We start from the raw sequence: 21,360 nt of genomic DNA on the forward strand, positions 1-21,360 counted from the left end.
TGGGGTAGGGTCTGGGGTAGCCCCACGGGTTTGGCGTAGGATATGAGCCTTGGTGCAGCCCTGCAGGGTTGGGGTGTGGGGCAGCCCCACGGGTTTGGAATAGGTTACAGGGCAGTCTTGGGACAGCTGCACACAGTTAAGGTATAGTGTATAGGGCAGCCCCATAGGAAAGAAGATAAGCTTTGGGAGAGCCTTGCTGGGGGTGGGGGGCAGCCCTGTGGGATGTAAGAAGGCGGAACGGTGGCACTGGGGACCTTGGTTTGAGGGAGCTGCTGGCCTTACGGCCACTCTCCCTTTGCTGGTCCTCGCTGGGAGCCTGCTGGGGGCTGGACTAGGCCTGGGAGGTCTCTGCCAGCCCCTAGAGCACGGCCRCTGACAGGCATGTCGCTGTGGGCCTGTCTGGTGCTCTGCAGTGGGCAGCACCCACCAGCTGAGAGCAGAGTGGGATCTGGCATGCACTGGGGTGCTAAGAAGCTTGTAGCATAAGGAGTGTTAAGCAGCAGTGATGTTTCACTTGGGAGGAGCTTGCTACAGGTTATTGCTCAGAGCAAATCATAAAAGCAAAGGGTGCAGCAGCACCTTTAGCTATGGATTTCTCAACTCTACGGGGAAGAGTTGGCTGCTCAGACCCAGGGCTCTGCAGAGATGCTCTGTAATCCAGCCCAGAGCTGTGATATAGCATGTGTGATGAAGSGCTGTGCCTCCTGCCAGATGATGTTTCAATTTAGGATGCCTTGGTTGTATATCTCATGCTAAACCTTATAGTTTCCAAAGGGTATATACTAGGATTAGAATAAGTGTTTTTTTTTTTTCTCTCCCTCTCTCTCTCTCTGTGTGTGTAGAGTGGAACTGTCTTCAGTCAATCAGATTTTGAGTGTCTAGTTTCTGAAGAAAGCTCTTTTCCCATCATGGAGGATTAGGAAGCAAGGATTAAACTGGTGGGGAAGGGGAAGTCTTCACAGCTTCAAATTCTCAGATTTGAGTGTTCTTCACTTCTCCYATACCTGCTTTCTGAGCAGTGTATTGTACCAAATTGCCTCATGTATGATGGGCTGTTACGATTGAAAATCTTTTAATGGTATTTGGAGCAAGTTTTACTCTGCCTTGCCTTTCTGTGCATAATGGGGAAAAATGTCAGTTGCAGCTGTATATCAGAATAGGATGATTGAAAATGCTGATGTAGTTAAAAGAGCTTCTAAAGTRACTGTTAAAATAGTTCCTGTAACTAGTTAATTTCTGAAGTGATTTGCTATAACTTGCCTGAGGAATAGACAGTGATTTGGGGACTGGRAATGGTGAGGATTCCCACTTTTCTTCCAGCTACAGATTTTCTTTTATTATTTTTTTTCAAGAGCAAGTGATCTTGGTTCCCACGTGCATCTGAGTGTTGCAGTCTCTACAGGGAATGAAATGAGGAAGTCCAGTGTCTAGGAAACTCCACTAGTTCTGCAGCATTTAAAACGGGCAGTTTTTTATCTCCTGGGGAACTGGGGAGGAGAGAACTATTTCTGCAAAAAGGCAGGGCAACTGCTCCAGAGAATTATTCAGTTGATGGAAATGTGAAGAGAAAACAGAACTGAAAGTGGCCTCTGAGGAATGCTATTTTCAAAGTAATATTGATGGCCTGGGGTGTTTTGTGCTGCTTGTATACTGTTCAGGTTTGAAGGCTTATGGAGCAGCACTGGAAATATACTGACTTCCTGGTGATGTCATACTRAAGAGTTAGTTAAATTAGATGTTTCTGAAGAAGCACTTGGATGTTGTGCCTAGACTAATGACAAATTGCATGGCCTGTAAAGTTGGGAAAGCCCTATTTGTGTGTAAATCATTCCTTCCCCCCAGGCTATTTAAATGGGGCGTTTGAAATGTTGAGTGTCTGAATGTAAAAATCATGCTAAAGGCACTGTCATCTTATTATGGTGACCTCTAACAGTAGCCTTCCTTCCTCCTTCCCAAGTTTCATTGCAGAAGTGATGAGTGCTGGAAATCAGTAATGAATAGGACAATCTTCAGAGGAAAGTCTGAACAGGTGCAGACATAGAAGAATTCTTGGTCCTTTCCCTGCTCTGAGGGGAAGCCTCAACTGTGAAGAACAGAGACAGCCTAGATGTTCTTGCTTTTCTCGGTGTGATAAGGCCAGTACTATAGTTMATGGTTATTAACTTTTCAGTCTCTCCATGGTTTTGTAGGTGCTTTTGCAATGTTTTGTTTTTGTTGTTGAGGTATACACTTTTTTATCTCATTAGAAGAGAAGTGTTTGTGCCATTTGGTGGAAACTTATTCCAGGTAGGAAGTGATTATTTTACTTGCAGTTATTCTCTTTTTCGTTGCTTAGAAGGCATAGACTTTAAACACTCATGCCTGCCAGCCAGAGCAGGTTTTCTTGGTGTCAAGATCATCCTGTGCATTAACCTTTTCTCTGCTTTGGCCCATCCTGGCTTAACTAAATTGCTTAACTTCTATGGCTCAGTTAGCCTAATGTAAATTARGGTGATGCTCCCTGTCCTAGGGAGAGTAGTTGGAGACTTAATTAGCTGTCTAATATTTGTAAAACATCTTGAGTCATGTAAGGGCTATGCAGGCATTGGGCATTAATGGGCATACACAGTAATACACTTCAGAATTTGATGATACAGTGCAATCTTTATGGTGCAAGTGTGCTAGAATCTATAAAACCCAGCAAGAATAAATGAAAACTCTGTAAATCATTGCTATAAGTCACCATCTAGGGTTTCCATATTCTGTACTTCTGTTTAGGAATTACATTTTGACAAGATACTGATATTCTGCTTGTGGACTAACCTCTATCTAAATATATGATTCTGTTCTCTGTGGCTTAATAAGAAGGTAAAAATTAGCAAAAGTGCAAATCTGTATTTCAGAATGGTTGCAGTTGTGATGCACTGGAACAGCTTTAAATATGCTGAATGGCTCTTTCACAGRTTGCTCAAGGGACAGAAATGGAGCACGGTCACAGGATAATCATTTCCTACTGCTGCATAAGTTTGGGGATCCTTATGGGAAAGAGTTGATGTAACTGCTTTAATTTTATCTGCTGGGTAGTGGTGACGTTAGTGCCAGTTTCTGTGCTGAGGAGCAACTGATTGTCTGGAGTTGAGTTCTGGTGCAGTCAGGGACCAGCCCACCCCCAAAAGTGTTTTTTTTGTTTGTTTTTAGATCTCCAGCATATGGGAAGGGTTTTTACTTGGTCCAGCTGGTCTGAGAGCTTGGGGTCAATGGAGTTTTGACAGGGGTAATTTGCCTGTCATTTTCCTGGCAGCTCTAGATTCTGTTTGTGTGTGTTTAAGACTGGATTTTTCTCCTCATTCTTCAGTGTTGGAGGATATGTAAGCCTCTTAAAAAGAGGTATCTCAAATAGTTTGGAAAATGTCATTATGAAATAATCTGTCCGAACTGTTGCTTTTACAGTGCTTTTACTGTAGAGTCCAGAAGAGTTGTGGGCTGGGTAGGAAATAGCAATTACCGCAGTGAAACAGTGAAGGTGGAATTTGCCACCAGAGCAAATTGTGCAGAAGTTGAAAAGAGTGTTTCAGACCTTACCTAACTGCAGGGTCACTGATGGGTTCAACAGATGTTGCCTGGAGGTTGTCAGGTGAAGATTATTAGCAAGAATCTTTTTACTGCTTGTTTACATAAAATGAGTTACATCTCAGTTAAGCTCTTCATGAATAAATGTCATTACTTGCCTGGTTTTATAGAGAGTGCTGACAGAATTGTGGGGGTTGAACTGACTGTAAGAGCACTATTTGTGGATAAGCTTTGTTATGGGATAGTCTAATGTTCCACTATTCCTCTTCTGCTTGTAAATGGACACTTGAATTTCCCAGGCTGTAAATCCAACCTATTTTACTAATGTAAAATTATTTTATGATATTATGACAATAGGTGTTAACTCTCCCATACATTTGCTGAATATTTGAATAGTCTAAGTTAGGCAGTCACTCTATATGGTATAAGTAATGTCCAGTACTTTATAATTTAAGCATTTTATCTTTAACACAAGGCATTCTTTTTTGGAGGGGAGGGTGAACCACATTGGAGATGCAGTTGTCTTACCATGTAATTCCTACTGCTGGTTGGCTTCCTTGGTTTAGGTCTTTGTGTTAAAAGCAGTCTCTAGCTGGTTCTGGACCCTTCTGTGGATTTTTATGAATGCTATGATTTTACCCTGCCTGAAATGATTAAGTCATTACTATGAAGGAAGTTAATCCTGCCCTCTGCTAGCAAGGTTTATTACATAACTATGTAATTAAACTTCAGAACTCATCTGGCTGTTTTCATTTAGAGCTACAGGGAGTAGTATTAGTTGATTTCTTTGATCTCCTCCGCTCTCTTGTGGTGCATTTTAGTTCTTGTGGCTTTTGGTCTTTCATATTYGAGTTTGTACTCAGGTACTGGGAATGTTTTGGGGTGTGTGAATAGAGGATACTTTGGATCTTTTGTGCACCTCCTTAGTTAAATGTCAGTTACGTTGTTGTCTGCTCCTGCAAGATGCTGACATCCCAAAGCAGCCCTTACAGTCTTACATTTCAGCTGATGAGTCTACATGTGCAAATATCAGTATGTTTATTCTAAAGACTTCAGATTTCCTCGTATTGGGGTGAGTAAACATCTTCATTTTCGTTGGTATATTGCAGCTGGTAGTAAAACCACTTCTTGTTCAGTGGGGGGTGCTGATGCACAGAGATACATGTTGCGTTGGTGTACTGTTCTGCTCTGTATTCATTTTGGTCTGTACTGCAGTAGGGGCAGCGWAATACTGTCTAGCTGTAGGAGAGAAAGTGGGTTTGTTTCATTTTCAGGGACCTGTTTTTGCAGCTGCACTCTCTGTGCCCTAGAGACAGAAAGCATAAACACTACTAATGAGATATATGTTCCCCTCACTCTAAATCCTCAATTATAGAGTGTAAATCCTAACCTGGAGGAAGGATCTCTGAAGTATCCAGGGAAGATCAATCTCTATGGCCCATTCAGTATTTGGCTTCTCTTCTGAGCCCCGGAAAAAAAGGAGARGAGAGTATAGTATGTCCAGTGGCAAATATGATGGCTAATTTTAAGCTCTAGACATATGCCTGCTGTAAACTCTACTGAGATCACCAAACTTATTTTACCCAAGCAGCTCAGTTGCATCCGACAGCTGAGATCTGGGTGGAATTTCAGCAAGAAAACTGCATCAGGGAAAAAAGCACCACATCATATTAAAGGAAAAATAAATCGCTGCAAGAATTGCTTAGAAAAGCCAGATGTGTGTCTCTTATCCAAACAGCCCAGAAGAGATTGCTGGGTCATCTAATGCACAGTCCTTGAGGCCTGACAAAAATACCGGTGTATATGTGCACAGAATGTTAGTGTTGGAGCAGGGTCTGTGCCAGCACATTTAGACCTTGGAGATCTGTGCAAACAGCACCTCCTAAGTTTCTGASAAGTTAGGAAAATCAGGTTCACCGCAAGGTAGATCTTCATCTGCTTCATTATGAGCTAGAGTAGGAGGGGTGGAATCCGTGATCGGAGCTCAAACGGGGGTGGCATATGGAAGGCTCTGATAAGGAGGCAGAAGTTCTTAGGCAAATGTGGGATTGTGTCACTGCTGCGCAGGATGACTGTTTCTCATAGCTGTTCTGTTCTGGGAACGAGCATGGGCTGAGCTTTTTAGCGGGGCACGGTGAATAGAGGGAGCCTTGTGAGGGTTCCTCCTCTCACCAGGCAGGCAGCGCGTGCTGTCCCTGACGAGGCGCAGGACGGTGGCGATGGCACGCTGCATTCTGTGAGACTTGGGGTATGAGAGGGAGCGTCAGGCTTTGTCCTGTGTCGGTGACAAGTCTCTAGGTGGCAGGAGCCAGAGAATTTAAACAAGGGGTCCTGACAGACATTATAAAAGGGGGAGAAAAAAAAAGAATTGAATAGCTTGCAGGAAGAGAGTTATTCCAAACAGTTCCCTCCTTGTGAGCTGTCGATGCGCGTAAGCAATGAAAGACAGGCTTCTTACTGAGATTCTTGATGCAACTGTCTTCTCTATCCTCTGGATTCACTGTGGAGAGGCCCTAAAAAGACACTAGCCYCTCCTAACAAAGGAATCCATTCAACTCGGATTGTATTTTTAGCAAAGCGTGATTCTTCTTCAGTTTCAAAAGTAGCAAGTGGGGAATGCAGCCTACATCAGTGCAAGATGCAGAATGATCTCATTCAGGCTGCAGCATCTGTTTGGTTTGAAACAATTACCAGTGATATCAGGAGATCTGCATCTTTTCTTATAATAGCCAGAGCCTGTGGTAAACAAGAACTGCTTTCTCTGTGAGCTTTCTATGTCAGTGGAACACAACTGGGGAGAGCAGCTTCTGTTCTGTTTCTGGGATCTCAGACCACAARTCTTACATTTTCAGCAACTGTCCTTGCCTTTGCTCTGAAGGCAACTTTATTTTTCTTGCTTGATCATTTTTCATTATTCAGCTTTAAACCATGTGAACAATAGAAATATCCACGTGTGTTTCTTTTGTTAGTGCTTTCTGAGGCATTGTGACTTGTAGATGTATCAGTCTGTATTAAAATAAATGTTTAAAGGAAACTAAACAAATAATAGTAGGAGACGGTAATTCTTGTGTTTACATCTCCAGTATTTCATAATCCAGATTCTGGTGCTTTGTGAAAGCTGTTTTGCCGTATAAATCTGTTTCTTCCATTTTCACAACTCTTCCCAGCAGTTCATTGGCAGAGGGGATGTGCTGGCACGCAGCCCTCTAACTGCATCTGTTAGGCAGTGCTTCCCTGTAAAATGACAGGTAAAATTGCTAAAAGATTTATGAATAAGGGGCTGGTATGCTAAGCAGGTTTAGCTCTGTTGGTTAGAGCGTGGTGCTGCTAATGCCAAGGTCACGGGTTCAATTCCCATACGGGGCTACGTTGAGGGTTGGACTAGATGATCTCCAGAGGTCCCCTCCAATCTTACTGTTCTATGATTCTGTGATACAGTGGTGGCTCAGAGAGAAGAGTTCTGCCATTAATACTGTTCATCCTTTTCTTTAGACTATATAACAAAGAGCTTTTGAGTGAAAATACTTAAATACAGTTAACAAWTTTCTTCTCAATTTTCAGTTTGTAGTTCTAGAAACAAGACACTAAAGTTTTGGTTAAACTACTTAGTCACCTGGTCTTGTTTTTTTGCTGTATTTTGAGTGTTGAACCACAATATTCAAAAGAAATTGTGTTTGGATGCGCTTTTAATCATACAAAGTATGTGTTCCACCCTCTGTGATACAAATCCCTCCCAACAAACTACAGAAACCAGTTATCTGAGTAATAAAATTAGACCATGTTGCTTCTGGTACTAGGCCAAGTCTGTTTTTCTCTTAGCAGAAAATGAAAAGAGTGCATAGCTGTTCCTAGATCTTACGCCCCTTGTGAGGGGCAGGGAAGGAGGAGGCACGGCCTTTTCCCTGCTTACCCAGTGAGTTCGTAACTTGCTGGGCGCTGGGCCAGGTTCGATGGGAATGCAGCACAGRCTTTCGAAGCTGTGACAGGGCCCTGCTGAAGCTGTGGGATGCGAGCTCGTTGCTGTTGCAGAAAGTCACACACCAACTCATTTCTTTGCCACCCAGTTGCTTGTTCATCTGATTTCCAATAAATATGCCAGCAGGACTGTGTGTTATTTCCATCTTTTGACTTCAGTAGAGTTACAGTAGGGGTGCATCTGGCCTATTGTCTGAATGTAATTGGTAGCAGAACTTAAAAATGAAAGTGAACAGCACATACTTTAGCCCTGACCCTGAAGGCACTTGGAGTGGTAGCACCCTGTGTCTATTGTTTTGCCAGCTGGCAAAACTGTGATGTTTCTGTGAAAACAACCCTTTGCATGAGGCAGTTGTGTGGGAATGGCCAATGGCGAGCCAGAATAAGGTTAAAAACATGTTAACTTGTTTCAACACAATTCCCTTTGTTCTTTCCCTAGTGGCTTAGCTGAACATTGCTSTCATTCACTCTTGTTGCTTTCTCTGCTCCACTATTGCCTTCTGCACTGCCTTTGCTGAAATAAGCCCCTGTGAACGCTATAGGGCTACACAGCATTCCCCCCTTGGAGAAAGGGGCTGGACTAGAGGCTGCTGTTTGAGTTCACAATCTGCCTTAGTTTGGCAGCTTCTTAGTGAGTGCAGTTTCAAGTTGATAAATGCATTTCTCATGTATGGTTTTACAAACCATGAATCAATCCATTTTAGTATTAAAAGGTATTTTTCAGCTTTGACTCTTTGGCTAGAAGACTTACTAGGCATAGGGACTAGCAAAATTAGGCCTGATTTCTAGGTACTACCRAGATATAAATGCTAAATGCTGATGACTCTTACAAAATCTGCTCTTTGGCAGCTTACTAAAGTGCAGGACTAATCAGTCTTCTTGTCAATTTTATTTTACATACTCATAGAGGCCTCTTACACTGGTGTAGAATGAAATCAGATATCATCAGTGCATATCTTATAATGACAACCTTTGCTTYTCTGCTTTTTAAATGCATTGTAGCTACAGCCTTTAGTAAAGACRGTCAACTTGCATCCTCGTAACTTTATTATGATTGTCATTTTTGTCTTTGCTTCCTTTGAGTAAAACCTAATCCTGAAACTTCCCCAGAGCTGCACCTAATTTTTGAATTGAGAATTTCGTAAAGGTACCCAGAAATACAGAATGACATCAACTGCATTATACCTTCTGCAATTATTAGYCTAAACTTTTAGAGGTAAAAATTATCTCTGCATTGATAGTACGTGATACAATGAAGACTGCCTCTGACTTAGGCCTTTGATTGTTACAATAATGCTGCAAGATACTGAAATAAAGCTTCTCATCTAACAGCAGTTGATCAGCTTGTGGTTGCCCTGCAGTTGGAAGGAAGCATTTTTTTGTATTAAAAAAGTCCTATGACTCTTCATTCTCTTGTCCCTGCACTCCCTGATTTCTCATGTTATTGTTTACCATGGGTTTTTCTGTAAATAGCTTTCCTTCAGTTAGTGGTGCAAGGAGACTTGCACTTCTGTATCTTGCTGGATGCTTCTTCCAAGAAAATGCTGAAGCTCAGTGCTCCAGCACAGCCTGAAATGACCCAAGCTGGAGCCTGTGAGTGCAACTGTGCTCTGGCAGATGGGGATGTCACCCAGCTACTTTAGTTTCCTTGGCCTCTGCCTCATTGCTTCAGCAAAGGCTATATCCAGATCAGTTGACTATCACTGAAGAGGAACAAGATGACTTGTGGTAAGTTTAATTGCACTTTTGGTGCAGTTACAGTCATTTCCCATGTGCAGTTGATCTCTATGGCTGGGCTGTTCTAGTACAAGATTGCTTGTTATCAAAGGAGAGAGTAATTGGGAATCATAGATATGTTGGCTGAGTCAGTCCCTGCTGGGACCATTAAATATGGTGGTTTTGTGCCAGTCTTTAATGTTCTGATATTTAGAATGTGTCTTCATCTGTGACCAGAGTTCTGGTCGTGCAGGGACTTTCAAAGAGTAGACAAGCGGTGGCTGTTACTCTAGCTACAGCAGTGAAGRCGCAGAAGCATGATGCAAGTATTGACTGGTGTACCTTAGAGCAGGGGGATGCCTCTTCTGAGTTGGTCTCGTTGTTTTCATGTGCTAAATAGCCTAGGAAGGGAAATGAATGTTCTGAATTAAACTTCACAACACCATGATCTCATCACACRTTAAGGATTCCTGGAAAACAGCACGTGTTCTTCTTGTTGTAGTCTAAGTATAGGTGGGGATTTTGTTCCCATTGATACTGTGTTGGAGCAACCTATAGGATAGTAGAACAGTGTAGATACTGGTCTTGGTATGATCAAGCTGCTGTGCTGTAGTCACAGGGATGAAGATAAAGGCTACTTTTTTTAATAACAGGACTTGATTCGGATGGTGAATGCTGAATTTGTTGTGGATGAAACTTTCCTTAGAGTGCAAAGGTTTAACCGTGACTGTAGAATAGTACCAATAAAAGTTCCCTCTTCGGCTGCTTATATAAAGTGGTGAAGGTGGGTGGAAGAAGATAGAGAAGAGTTTCATTTTCTTGAGGGGAAAGTTTACTTCCAAGAGTTTAAGGCTGCTTTAAACCATATGTTGCATGTTTTTAAATCTCCTAAACTGTCCCTGCAAATGCTTGCTCTTGAGTGTGAGGACTTTGCAGGATTAGGCTGATTTGATTAACAAGGTATAATTTTTTGAGTTTTACTCAACTCTGAAAGAAAATAATCGGATGTTGTTGAAGGAGGGATACACGAAGATGRGTTTAGTTTACTGTGATATTCATGTAACGTTCAGCTAAGTCATATCCTGTGAGTAATTCCCTGTTCATGGCCCTACTGAAGTGTTAGAGTATCTGAAAGCCAGCAGAACATGAGGTGCTCTTTTCTTATGAGTAATGYATATGGAGGAAATTTTGCATCAACCAGCTTTTTTCATCTGTTCTGAAGCACTAAAGAGTTATACTAAGATAGCTTGGGGATCAGATGCTTGATTGTGGTCAGTGTGTGTTCTTAAGATCTGTTCATCTTAATGTGTAGTGTTTTGCTCCTTTTCAGAGAAGCAGAATCTTTCAAGGAACAAGGAAATGCGTACTATGCCAAGAAAGATTATAATGAAGCATACAACTATTACACGAAAGCCATAGGTGAGAACATTTGGTGATACTGTTAATCCTGAAGAATACCATGTCTAAAAATCAAAGTTGATTATCAATTTAAAATACACAGCAAGGTTGCTAACAGCACATGCCAGGTGGAAACTTTTTTTTTTTTTGCCTGTTTACCTTGTAAAGTTTCACCAGATTAATAATGAAAGCTAGTGCTGATGTGGGTAATTGCAGCAGTTTTTCTGAGTCTACTCCAACCAGAATATTCTTAACATTAAGCCAATCCAGCATTTCCCTCTAATGCATGGTCGACAATGTTGCCAAGCTGAACACCACAAAGTATGTTCTGTATGAATTCCTGTGTACAGTATGACAAGCAATAGGTATATGGTTTGCTCTTCTAAGCTTTTATAAACATCTGCTTGACCATCATGCATCAGCTTAAGCCACCCAGGTGTTATGTTATAAATTCAGAGGGAATATGATCTTGATTCCAACAACAGCTTTTATAATATGTTTTACAAGTTGTAGAGCTGCCTGCGTTACACTAACGGTGAGTGCTCTTACATTTTCCATAGATACCTGTCCTAACAATGCCAGTTATTATGGTAACAGAGCTGCCACCCTAATGATGTTGGGGAGGTTCCGAGAAGCACTGGGGGATGCTCAGCAATCCGTCAGACTGGATGATACCTTTGTAAGGGTATGCAGAAAACTTCATATTTCTTATGTCTGAATACCCGTCTCTGTCTATTACCATTTTTTTGCAACTGCCTTTTAACTGTCTTTTCAGGGCCATCTACGGGAAGGGAAGTGCCATCTTTCCCTAGGGAATGCCATGGCTGCCAGCCGCTGCTTCCAACGAGTCTTAGAACTGGATCATAAGAATACTCAGGCACAGCAAGAGGTAAGAAGCTTTCAAAATCTAAATATTCCCAGTACATGGGACTCTCCAAAGAAGCAGATTGAACTAGTAAGCTTTTCGCTTATAATTTGCAAGGTGGAATCACATTCAAGTTCATAGTGATTGTTTGCATACTGTGATGTGGTGGAAAAAATGACATGGTGTCTGTTTTTTAGTAAACTGTTGGATTCAGTAGTTACTTTATGTATGACTGTCTCTTCTTAGCAGAGCAGCATGGAGGCTAAGCTGGTTTTTCTCCCAGCACTCCAGGAGTGGTGAACAGTGGTGAGGGATCATGGAAACAGGTGATGCAGCATGTAGAAGACTGCTGCCTCAACTGTGTTTGGTATATCCCACTCACAGGCATGTGTTTTCCTAAGCCACCCATTGGGTCACTTGGTTTCAAACTGATTTTAATCCCGCAAAAAGCATTAATGTAATCTGTATTATTGTTCCATAGCTGGCCATAGTTTTTGCTTTGACACTTGGCAGCTTAAATGCTACTTGRTGGTGGTGTAGATCAGTGACTGTTCTGCAATGTTTATGTTTTTCTGTCTTTCAGCTGAAGAACGCCAGTACTGTTCTTGAGTATGAAAAAATAGCTGAAGTGGATTTTGAGAAACGAGATTTCAGGAAGGTAAAATTTATTTGATTGTTTTTGTGGCATTGCAAACCGGCATATCTTATCTGGCCAGTTCAGCCAGATGCAGATCTCATCCCCCTGCCTAGCATCAACTGGGCCCTCATGGGAGGTGCTGTACAACATAGTTTTGCTATTGGATCAGGGTTGTCTTGGGAACTGTACGATTTGTGAAAATGGCAGAGCTTATGTTCTCTTAGCATTGAACAAATGCAAAGTGAAGAGAGTGACTGGCTCAGGACAAATTTCCTCTTAGTGTTTACTTTGCAGGGTGAGTGGAACAATGAATAAGGCGTTTGATACAAATTGTGTCTGCAGCAGCAGCGTTTGATCATGCTTTGCTCCTAAAATGCATACCTTCTTTCTCAACGCTCTCGCTCTCTCCGCCACCCCTCCTAAAAAACAAACAAACAAAAAACAACCAACCAAMCAAAAAAACTCTTATAGTGAGGGCCATTGAAGGAGGATTGCAGATCTGCTTCAGGCAAGCTCCATTGCTGTTTCTAAATCTTTCTTCCCAAGGGCGGTGACAGGATGCAGCTGGTCTTGACCTGATGTAACAAGAAATGACAGCATGAAATCTGAAAGGCACTAATTACTTCTCAAGCAACTGTTTCTCTTCAGTGGATGCGTATATGGCCCAAGTTTGGGATTGTTCACCACATCATAAGCTCAGTGTCTTGCTGCCTTCTAGGTTAAAACCAAAATTTTGAAAGCGTAAATCCCAGCTTTGCCTTAKCTGGTTATGAAGAGCAACTGGGATGTATGGTCAGTCTGGATTGTGTGTGTAGCAGTTGCCCTGTCTGTGTTGCATGTTCTGGGCTTTTGCATCTGTCCTTTCACTTCTCTGATCTCACTTCACTGGGGAGTCTTGCATGAAATGTGATCTTTGTTTCTGGAGAGCTGCTCTTGCTCCTTCTTCACCCAGCAGCCATGGGTTCCTCAGGCTATGGCACAGTGCTTCCCACAGAGCAATCGTGATGTCACGGGCCAGGGAGGCAGATGAACCTTGGTGGAACAATGACCCTGTTCTCGTGCAGCTGTCCCCACCAGAGAGCTGGAGATGGAAAAGACCTATTAGATCACCCTGCCCAKAGCAGTCAGATCAGTGTAAGATCGGCCCTTCACATTTTTTTTTTTGTGCTTTGTCCAGTCCAAACTGTCTCAATGTATTGAATTTCTGTCTCTCCCACGTCTTGATAATGCAGGAAGAAGAGGCAGAATTGTCTTCCTTGGCTTTTTCTTCAGGGCCTACAGTTTCGGAAGGGTCAAAGGGATGGACCTTTTACAGGTGTCCCTTTAATCTTCTGTGTATTTCCAAACTATGTATAGTGCTTTTTTGATACCCAAATAACAGGTGCTGCAGACCTTTTGTAAAGAAAGTCCTTCCAAAAAACAAACAAACAAAAAAAMCCAGCACATGAGAAAAATTTCTGATGAAATAAGTGTTTCCAGTTGCAGAGGAAACAGGTGTCTACACGCTTACCTTCCTGTTCAAAGACAAATATGAATTCTCAAGTGTGGTAATGGAAGAGTCTTTCAAAGTAGGCCTTTGGCTATTTGCTTTGTTCACGGTGGTATTTTTTCTCACATCAGGTTGTATTTTGCATGGATCGTGCTTTGGAGTTTGCTCCTGCTTGTCACCGGTTCAAAATTCTCAAGGCTGAATGTTTGGCATTATTGGGTCGCTACCCAGAAGCACAGTCTGTAGCGAGGTGAGCATCTTCGACATATAGAATTTGAGTAGTAAGTGRTATAGAGTCCTATGTAATTCTCCCAACCCCTTAGCTGAGAAGAGATTTGCTTAGCTTAGTTTGAAAGTCCCAGAATGAGGAGATATAAAATGGAAATAGTCCTTGATGCAAATTGTGGTGAGAAAGAGTACATGAGTTCATCCCCCTTCAATTTAATCTCACTAGGAAATTATACCTAGGCTCAGTTAATCACCATCAGTCCTACTTGAGGATGTGCCTATTGTTTTTGCATGTCTATACCACAAACTTGATAGAATAACTAAATAGCTCAGCAGAGGAAAAGTGCTTTTGGAGCTCAGAAGGAATTTGGAAAAGGGAAACATCTGACGGGGTTGGGGGGCAGGGGATGTTTGTTTGGGTTTATTTTAATATATGTATGTCCATTGCAGTGACATATTACGAATGGACTCAACAAATGCAGACGCTCTGTATGTCCGTGGTCTCTGCCTTTATTATGAGGACTGTATTGAGAAGGCAGTGCAGTTCTTTATCCAGGCACTCAGAATGGCCCCTGATCATGAGAAAGCGTGTCTTGCCTGCCGTGTAAGTTGTGGATACTGGGATTGGGACTGCAAAACTATTAGGAGTCTTTTACCAGACTCATAACTAGGTTCCATTGAAACAATCCCCTCTCCATCCCTCAAGATCATCATTCCCCAGATTTACAGTAGCAAGTAGTGTGTCAGACTTTTCCCAAAGACAGCCTACTGCTTCTTAGGTATAACTGTGAGTTGCTAGAAGATCTTTCTTCCATTCTTTTTTTCCTTGATCAGATATAGTAAAGAACTTTTGATTTTCAGACTGTCAGTGTTAGTGCGTATAGTTTACCTTGCATTTAAGCAATTTATGCCTTTCAGGTTGCTCCCTCCCTCCTTTCTACTACATTGTAGTTCTCTACACTACAGTGTACAAGTGTACAGACTTGTACAGTGTACAAGTTTTTCATCTGTTTAGTTATATAAGTGCTTAAAAAAAGGTTACTTTCCTTTTTTTTTTTTTTTTAATACATAGGTTTACTTCACTGTTATGTTCTCATCCTAAGTGTTAAAGAACCATTACTTCTGTGGAGAATGCCTGTAATTGGTATTGGCTGTTCCTCAGCCCTTCTCTTTGGGGGAAAGAGAGATGCTTGCATCTTGTTTCAGCTGCTGTAGCAAGGCTGCAGCTTTTGTAGCCTGAATAGTGTCTGAAACAAAGCCAGAACAGTTATATTCAAGGAGCCTAGCCCAGCAAAATAAGGTGCTGGCCACTCCCTGAACAACTAAGTTAGTGTTTTACCAGGGTGTTTTTACTTTCAGAATGCCAAAGCACTTAAAGCAAAGAAAGAAGATGGGAATAAAGCATTCAAAGAAGGAAACTACAAACTAGCATATGAACTGTACACAGAGGCACTAGGAATAGATCCAAATAACATAAAAACAAATGCCAAACTCTACTGTAACCGAGGGACAGTTAATTCAAAGGTAAGAAATAGTCACCTAGCAGGTGGTTTTTCATCTTGAGGTGTATTCCTCACGACGTATCTTATAGATTGCAGATCATTGTTCTGGAAAGCATAAGCTTCCCTGACTATCTAGAGCAGCTGGATCATTCTAGTGCTGTAGAGAATGTTTCAAGTTTCTGTACTTGCATAATGACTGGGATTGTTCCAAACAGCCAAAGAAGTTGACTCCCGAAGAAACAAAACTCAAGTACTCAGGCTACAGGGAGTGGGAGGGAGAGGAGGAATGTAGTTCCACCCTATCTTAATCAGCAATTAAGCATCCTTTTTTGTTTCTGTTCTGGTGGGATTTGAGGTTTGTTTGGTTTGGTTTTGGTTGTTTTTAGCAGGTCATCTGTCTTGCTCTGTGTTTTGATCTAAAATAATCTGACCTAATTTTAAAAAGCTGGGCACCTTTACCAGTGCAGGACCAACATACAACAGCAACCTATCTGGAGAAACAGTGGTTCATGTGACATTGCTTCACATTCCCACCATGCATTTCCTCTATACATATTTTCTCCTAAACTATCTGTGTTTTGATGCCTACTCTATAAGTGGAGTTTTTTGATAACCTTACTTGGTCAAGAAACAGGGGCTGTTCCCAAAACCTAGGAAATGGAGTGAGCCAAAGGCAGTACTAATGGATATTGTTAGTGTCTTTGTGCCTGAAAAGAGACAATACTTTTTATTTATTTTTTCTCTTAAATATTCCTAAATTTATTACYCTGTCTTGAATTAGTTTGGACCCAGAGTAACTTTTCTTCAACTCATTCTCAGGAAGCCCCTTGTTTCCAAGTGCTTTTCTTGAAGGAAGCAGCAGGTAGTTCTATAAAGAACTTACTGCTTCACTAGCCTAATTTCTAGTTTCTCTGTAGGGAATAAAAGCTTTGTGTTGTGAAGGGATTGGGGAAAAAATTCCTGGACTTCCATTTGCCTAAAAGCATAATGTTATTTATCWGAATTTGTTCTCTGATTGAGATTTACTTACGTCTGTCATCGTAGCTTAGGAAACTTGAAGAAGCAATAGATGACTGCACGAATGCGGTAAAACTGGATGAGACGTATATCAAAGCATACTTGAGGAGAGCACAGTGGTAAGTAGACCTTTATCATGGATATGCTGAGCAGGTTTTTGGGTAGGAACTTCATGCCTACAGCACCGTGTGGCAGGGATAACATTTTTGAAGTTTAACTGAAATAAAAAGCTCTGTCTTAAGAGCCCTGAATTTGTTCCCCTTTCTTATGTTGCCAAGGAGACAGGGGAGGGACTGTGTAGTTTGCCCTGTCTTCATGGATCTGGGACTGTGTTTTCTGTTGTGTTTAGGCACAGTGTGTGTGAGGCTTTAAGGTTTCACTGGCTATTTTTATAGACTAATATAGGACATTGTTCTGTCTCAGAGATCCTCTCTGCTAAGCTTCTTCAGAGAGGTTGCTGGGAGTAAGAGATCTTACCCAGAGCAAGCTGTTCACACCTCTGACAGCAGGTCTTGAAACACTGTCCTGTTTCCCATAAAGGGGAAATTAGCTGAGACTGTATGTATTTCAGCCGTAGGTAATATTGCAGTATAACACAGTCAGACTGGGCAAGTTGTACATGGAATATTTGGGTCTGTGCGTCTCCCCTGTAACTTGGTAGCAACCAGGGAAGCAGTCAAAGTCCTCTTCTGACTGCAACTTTATTTGCTACTTTGCTCAGTACTGATTATTCCTCAGTTCCTGATTRTTTGTGGCAGAGCTCTGTGGCCTATAGATGAACCAAAACTGTTATTGTGGCCTTCCGGTTGTGTGCTCGTTTTAACTTCTAACACTCAATGTTCTTCTTGAGCTCCACCTCAGTAATTGTTAAATTACAGTAATTAGTTAAAATCATGTGACTGAGGTTGAAATGTCAATAGAGGGTACGCTTACCTCTCCGAAATGTGAGGATTGTCACTTCTAACCAGGGTTGCTAGTGTATAACTCTGCACCAGCTTCCTTAAATTCTTGCTGGCTCATGTTAGATCCTGCCACTGGATAAAATAATTAGCAGACTGTCAAAGCAGAAATTGTGCTACCAAATGAGATTGCGCTCTGAGCTTGGGGCCCAACGTACAGGATCCTGTGCCAGATTTTCCCACAAATTACAGGTGCCAGGGCTTCTAGTCAGTCTAGCTGTGACCCATTGAGGGTTCTTGTAACAATTGTTCTTTCTGCAATCCAGTGCATGACTTTAAGTCATGTCTGTCTGGAAAGCTTGTACTTAAATTCTCTTTTGTTGTTTTCTGTGAAGTATACCTTGGTAACCACTGTTTCTTTGTGTAGTTATATGGACACAGAACAATATGAAGATGCTGTAAGAGACTATGAAAAAGTTTATCAGACAGAAAAAACAAAAGGTAAGTATATTAGTGTTCTCTTTTTGTGCATATAAGCTTCCACTGACCAAAGAGACAAATGTTTCTGTCTTTTTTTTCTTTCTTTCTTTTTTCTCTTTTTTTATTATTTTTTTTTTTTTTAGTACCTGAAATGGGCAGAGTAGTCTTAGTCTTTATGGTTCAATGTCTAATAAAAATTGCTTTAATAGCACTAAGAAGTATACCTGTATTTGGAACCAACTTTAAATGACAATTAGACTTCAATTAGCTGTCTGACTAAATGAAGTAAATTATTTACTTGTGACATTCAAATACTTCATCCTAGGTTGCCTCAACATGTTAGTCTATCAGCCTCTTCTAGAGCAAGATACTGTGCCTGACACTAAAGCTGCTTTCCTTTGGCATTGCTTTTTTTTTTTTTTTTTCCAGAACACAAGCAACTTCTAAAGAATGCACAGGTAGAACTGAAAAAGAGCAAACGAAAAGACTACTATAAAATCCTTGGAGTTGACAAAAATGCCTCTGAAGATGAGATCAAGAAGGCTTACAGAAAAAGAGCACTAATGCATCATCCAGGTACCCCAAAACAGTTTTATTGGAGCATATATAATTGCTTTGTTTGGGTTTTCTTTTTTTTGGGGGGTGACCGTTGTTGTTGTTGTTGTTGTTTTTTCCCACCACATAGAAACAGGAATAAAGAGGCAGTGGAATTTGTGTACATTTTTTTTGACCCTAGATTTCTAAAATATATCATGTGCCAAATTGCCTGATTATCTTTTTCTGCCAATTCAGATAGCATTGTCTGTATCTTCATGCAAGCCTGCAGTAGCTGGGAATCTGTGCTGTTTTCCATTTGCACTAGAAACTGAAAGCTTCTTTCCTGTGCTATTCCCAGACCGACACAGTGGAGCAAGCGCAGAAGTACAGAAGGAAGAGGAGAAGAAATTTAAAGAGGTTGGTGAAGCCTTTACCATCCTGTCAGATCCCAAGAAGAAGGCTCGCTACGACAGTGGGCAGGATCTAGAAGAGGATGGATTGAACATGGGAGGTAAGCATTTTTTACAGTATTCTACCATGCCAGCCGTAAAAAGTTCAGAGCATTGAGTCTGCCTCCTACTCTAAAGGAGCTTGGTAGTTTTTACCTCCTATATGTGATAATCCTATGAATTGACTGTCCCATGTGACAGAACAAGAGGCAGTGGGCAGAAACTGAACCAGAGGAAGTTCTGCCTGAACGTGAGGGGGAGTTTCTTCACTGTAAGAGTGACAGAGCCCTGGAACAGGTTGCCCAGGGAGGTTGTGGAGTYTCCTCCTCTGGAGCTATTCCAAACCCGCCTGGATGCGACCCTGTCTAACACGCTCTAGGTGACCCTGCTGAGCAGGGAGGTTGGACTAGATGATCTCCAGAGGTCCCTTCCAACCTTACTGATTCTCTGATTTTATGACTGGGTTTAGCTTCTGAAAGTATTTGAGTGGCAAACTTGCACAGAACATTTGAAGCTGCAGGACATTCTGGATTACGTGCTGGATGTTATCCTTGATTCAGCATATATGTTGTGGCTGCCATTAGGCAGAAGTTTGGCTTTAACAAGCAGTGTAAAATCACATCAACAAAAGGTTGAGTCCCTAAATGCTGCTTATCCAAAATTAGTATGGTGCCCTGTGACTGAACCTGTCTCTCCGGCAACTGTTCGTTTTGTCTATTTTCTGTCACTTCCAGTGACCTCTGTCTGCTGCTATATAGCATTGTTTTGTGCTCTTGACTTACAACAGACAAAGCAAACTATTTGACTATAGCTTTCTGTCTATATGTAAAATGCTTCATGGGACCTCAATTAAGTAACAATATCTAAATTGCGAAAAATATACCTGGTTATTTACATTCAACTCAACTTTTTTTCTCCCCTGTAGACTTTGATGCAAATAATATCTTCAAGGCCTTCTTTGGTGGGCCAGGTGGCTTCAGTTTTGAAGGTAGGTGGAAGTGTCCTTCAATCAACTTTGAAATGTGAGTATGTGCATCACTGAACTGGACAGCTATGTTTGCCAGAGGAGATGTGCTGTTTGAGGAGAGTATTTGACCTTTCTACATAAGGGCATCTAAGAGCACTTTGAAAGTTTTATCTGCACAGCATCTCAGATGATGACTGGTTTTGATGCCTTTATGTTTAAAAGTGACCAAACCCAGGGATTTTCTTCTCAAGTAGYGTGTGTGAGCTTTGGCCATCTAAGTGGTTCTTTGCTGCTTGGGACTACTTGACCATAACGTGGATACAGTTACTGATGCGAAAGCTAGAAAAGATGATATTTGGTCATAAATACTGTGCATATGTATCACTCGGCTGTCTCCTTTTAATTTCRTAAGATTGTAAATCCTTCTGAAGGCCTCCGCCTTTAGATATTTTGGAGGCAGTGGAAGCTGTTACTCAGTGCCCTTCAAACTTTGTGAGATCAGGCTTTCGTCACACCCCATGGAGTAGAATGGCTTTATAGAGCACTGAGTAGGCTGTCAGCACTTAGGTAGTATCCATACCRCCATTAGGAAATTGCACATACCTTAAGGCTATTTGGTCAGTGAATTTTGAGAAGTCTTGGATACTTTGTGTGTTATTTACCTTCATCCTTGTAAATCTGCTTCCAAGCCTCCTTTACGCATATTAGCAGTAGCCTACTCTTTTGGTTGTTAGAAATACATAAAAGATCTGCTGTTTTCTGTTTGTCCAAATGGTTTTGTTTGTATTAAGTACTTGATTGGTATCAAGATATTGCAGGATGATATTTAATAGTCRTGTATTAGAATTTTGAAAGTTTAAATATTTTTCATTTTCTTTTTCAGCTTCTGGGCCAGGAAATTTCTTTTTCCAGTTTGGCTAAAAAAAAAAAACACCCTACACGTACCTGATCTGCTTATTTTAACCTTGAATACGGACATACTTAGACTCCTTCCTTCATCATGTCTCATTGTACTTAGAGCAGTTTCATTTTCTCGGTTGGAGACCTCTGTTTTGTGTGCTTTTGTGTGTGAAGAGGAAACCAGCTCGGGGAGGGGAAGGCTTGTGAATTTTGTTTTATTGTTAACTTTATTAAAATAATAATAATAATAATAAAGCTTTGAATTGTTTGGTCCCTCCATGCTGGCCTGTACTTTCAGACTGTTCCTGCTTCTCGACAGAGGGGATTTTCTTGAAGTCCTCTTCCTGGAATCTTGACTTGTGAGAGGGTGACGTAATCTGCTTTGTTTTGGTTGGCTCCAGAGTGTAGTGTGGCAGCATGTCTAGGGTTTGTAGCAACTTGTAAGTTATTTTGATCTTCTGAAAGTGTTGCTAAGATTCAATCAATGATACAATTGCTTTTTTTTTTTTAACCTACCAGCTGTCATTTTTTTGCCATGATTCTATCAGAATGGTACATTTGGGCATTAACTTAAATGATAGCATGTGAGGTTAACACTTTCATATCAAGAAAAATGCTTTGGATTTAGAAGGGCAGCTTATGTGAGAGTTCTTGGTGATGGAGTTAGAATTAAGGGCTTTATGTTTTGACTCTAAGAATTGTTGTCTTTAAGGGAACATTTAATTTGCCCTGGGCTGAATTTCCTCACAATA

General features: G+C 41.3%; 1 protein-coding gene across 1 annotated transcript; it reads left to right on the top strand.

The window, feature by feature from the left end:
- Positions 1-9,905: 9,905 nt before the first annotated feature.
- Positions 9,906-20,887, top strand: DNAJC7 (DnaJ heat shock protein family (Hsp40) member C7). Its single transcript, XM_085310437.1, has 14 exons — positions 9,906-9,955; positions 10,571-10,659; positions 11,199-11,323; positions 11,414-11,527; positions 12,087-12,161; positions 13,761-13,879; positions 14,308-14,461; positions 15,217-15,381; positions 16,404-16,495; positions 17,703-17,776; positions 18,185-18,331; positions 18,651-18,803; positions 19,667-19,729; positions 20,592-20,887. Exons 1-14 carry the CDS (start codon positions 9,906-9,908, stop codon positions 20,627-20,629), a joined length of 1,458 nt encoding a protein of 485 aa, XP_085166563.1. The 3' UTR covers positions 20,630-20,887.
- Positions 20,888-21,360: the final 473 nt, after the last annotated feature.

The sequence above is a fragment of the Rhea americana genome, unplaced genomic scaffold, assembly GCF_003343005.1.
Source record: "Rhea americana isolate MKP2758 unplaced genomic scaffold, rheAme1 scaffold_319, whole genome shotgun sequence".
Lineage (NCBI taxonomy): Eukaryota > Metazoa > Chordata > Aves > Rheiformes > Rheidae > Rhea > Rhea americana.

Excerpts from the sequence above, each read along its gene's own strand:
- DNAJC7 (XM_085310437.1), top strand. The coding sequence starts at position 9,906 with ATGGTGAATGCTGAATTTGTTGTGGATGAAACTTTCCTTAGAGTGCAA. Across the intron at positions 10,660-11,198 it reads CTATTACACGAAAGCCATAG|ATACCTGTCCTAACAATGCC; the intron begins GTGAGAACATTT and ends CATTTTCCATAG. Across the intron at positions 11,324-11,413 it reads TGGATGATACCTTTGTAAGG|GGCCATCTACGGGAAGGGAA; the intron begins GTATGCAGAAAA and ends CTGTCTTTTCAG.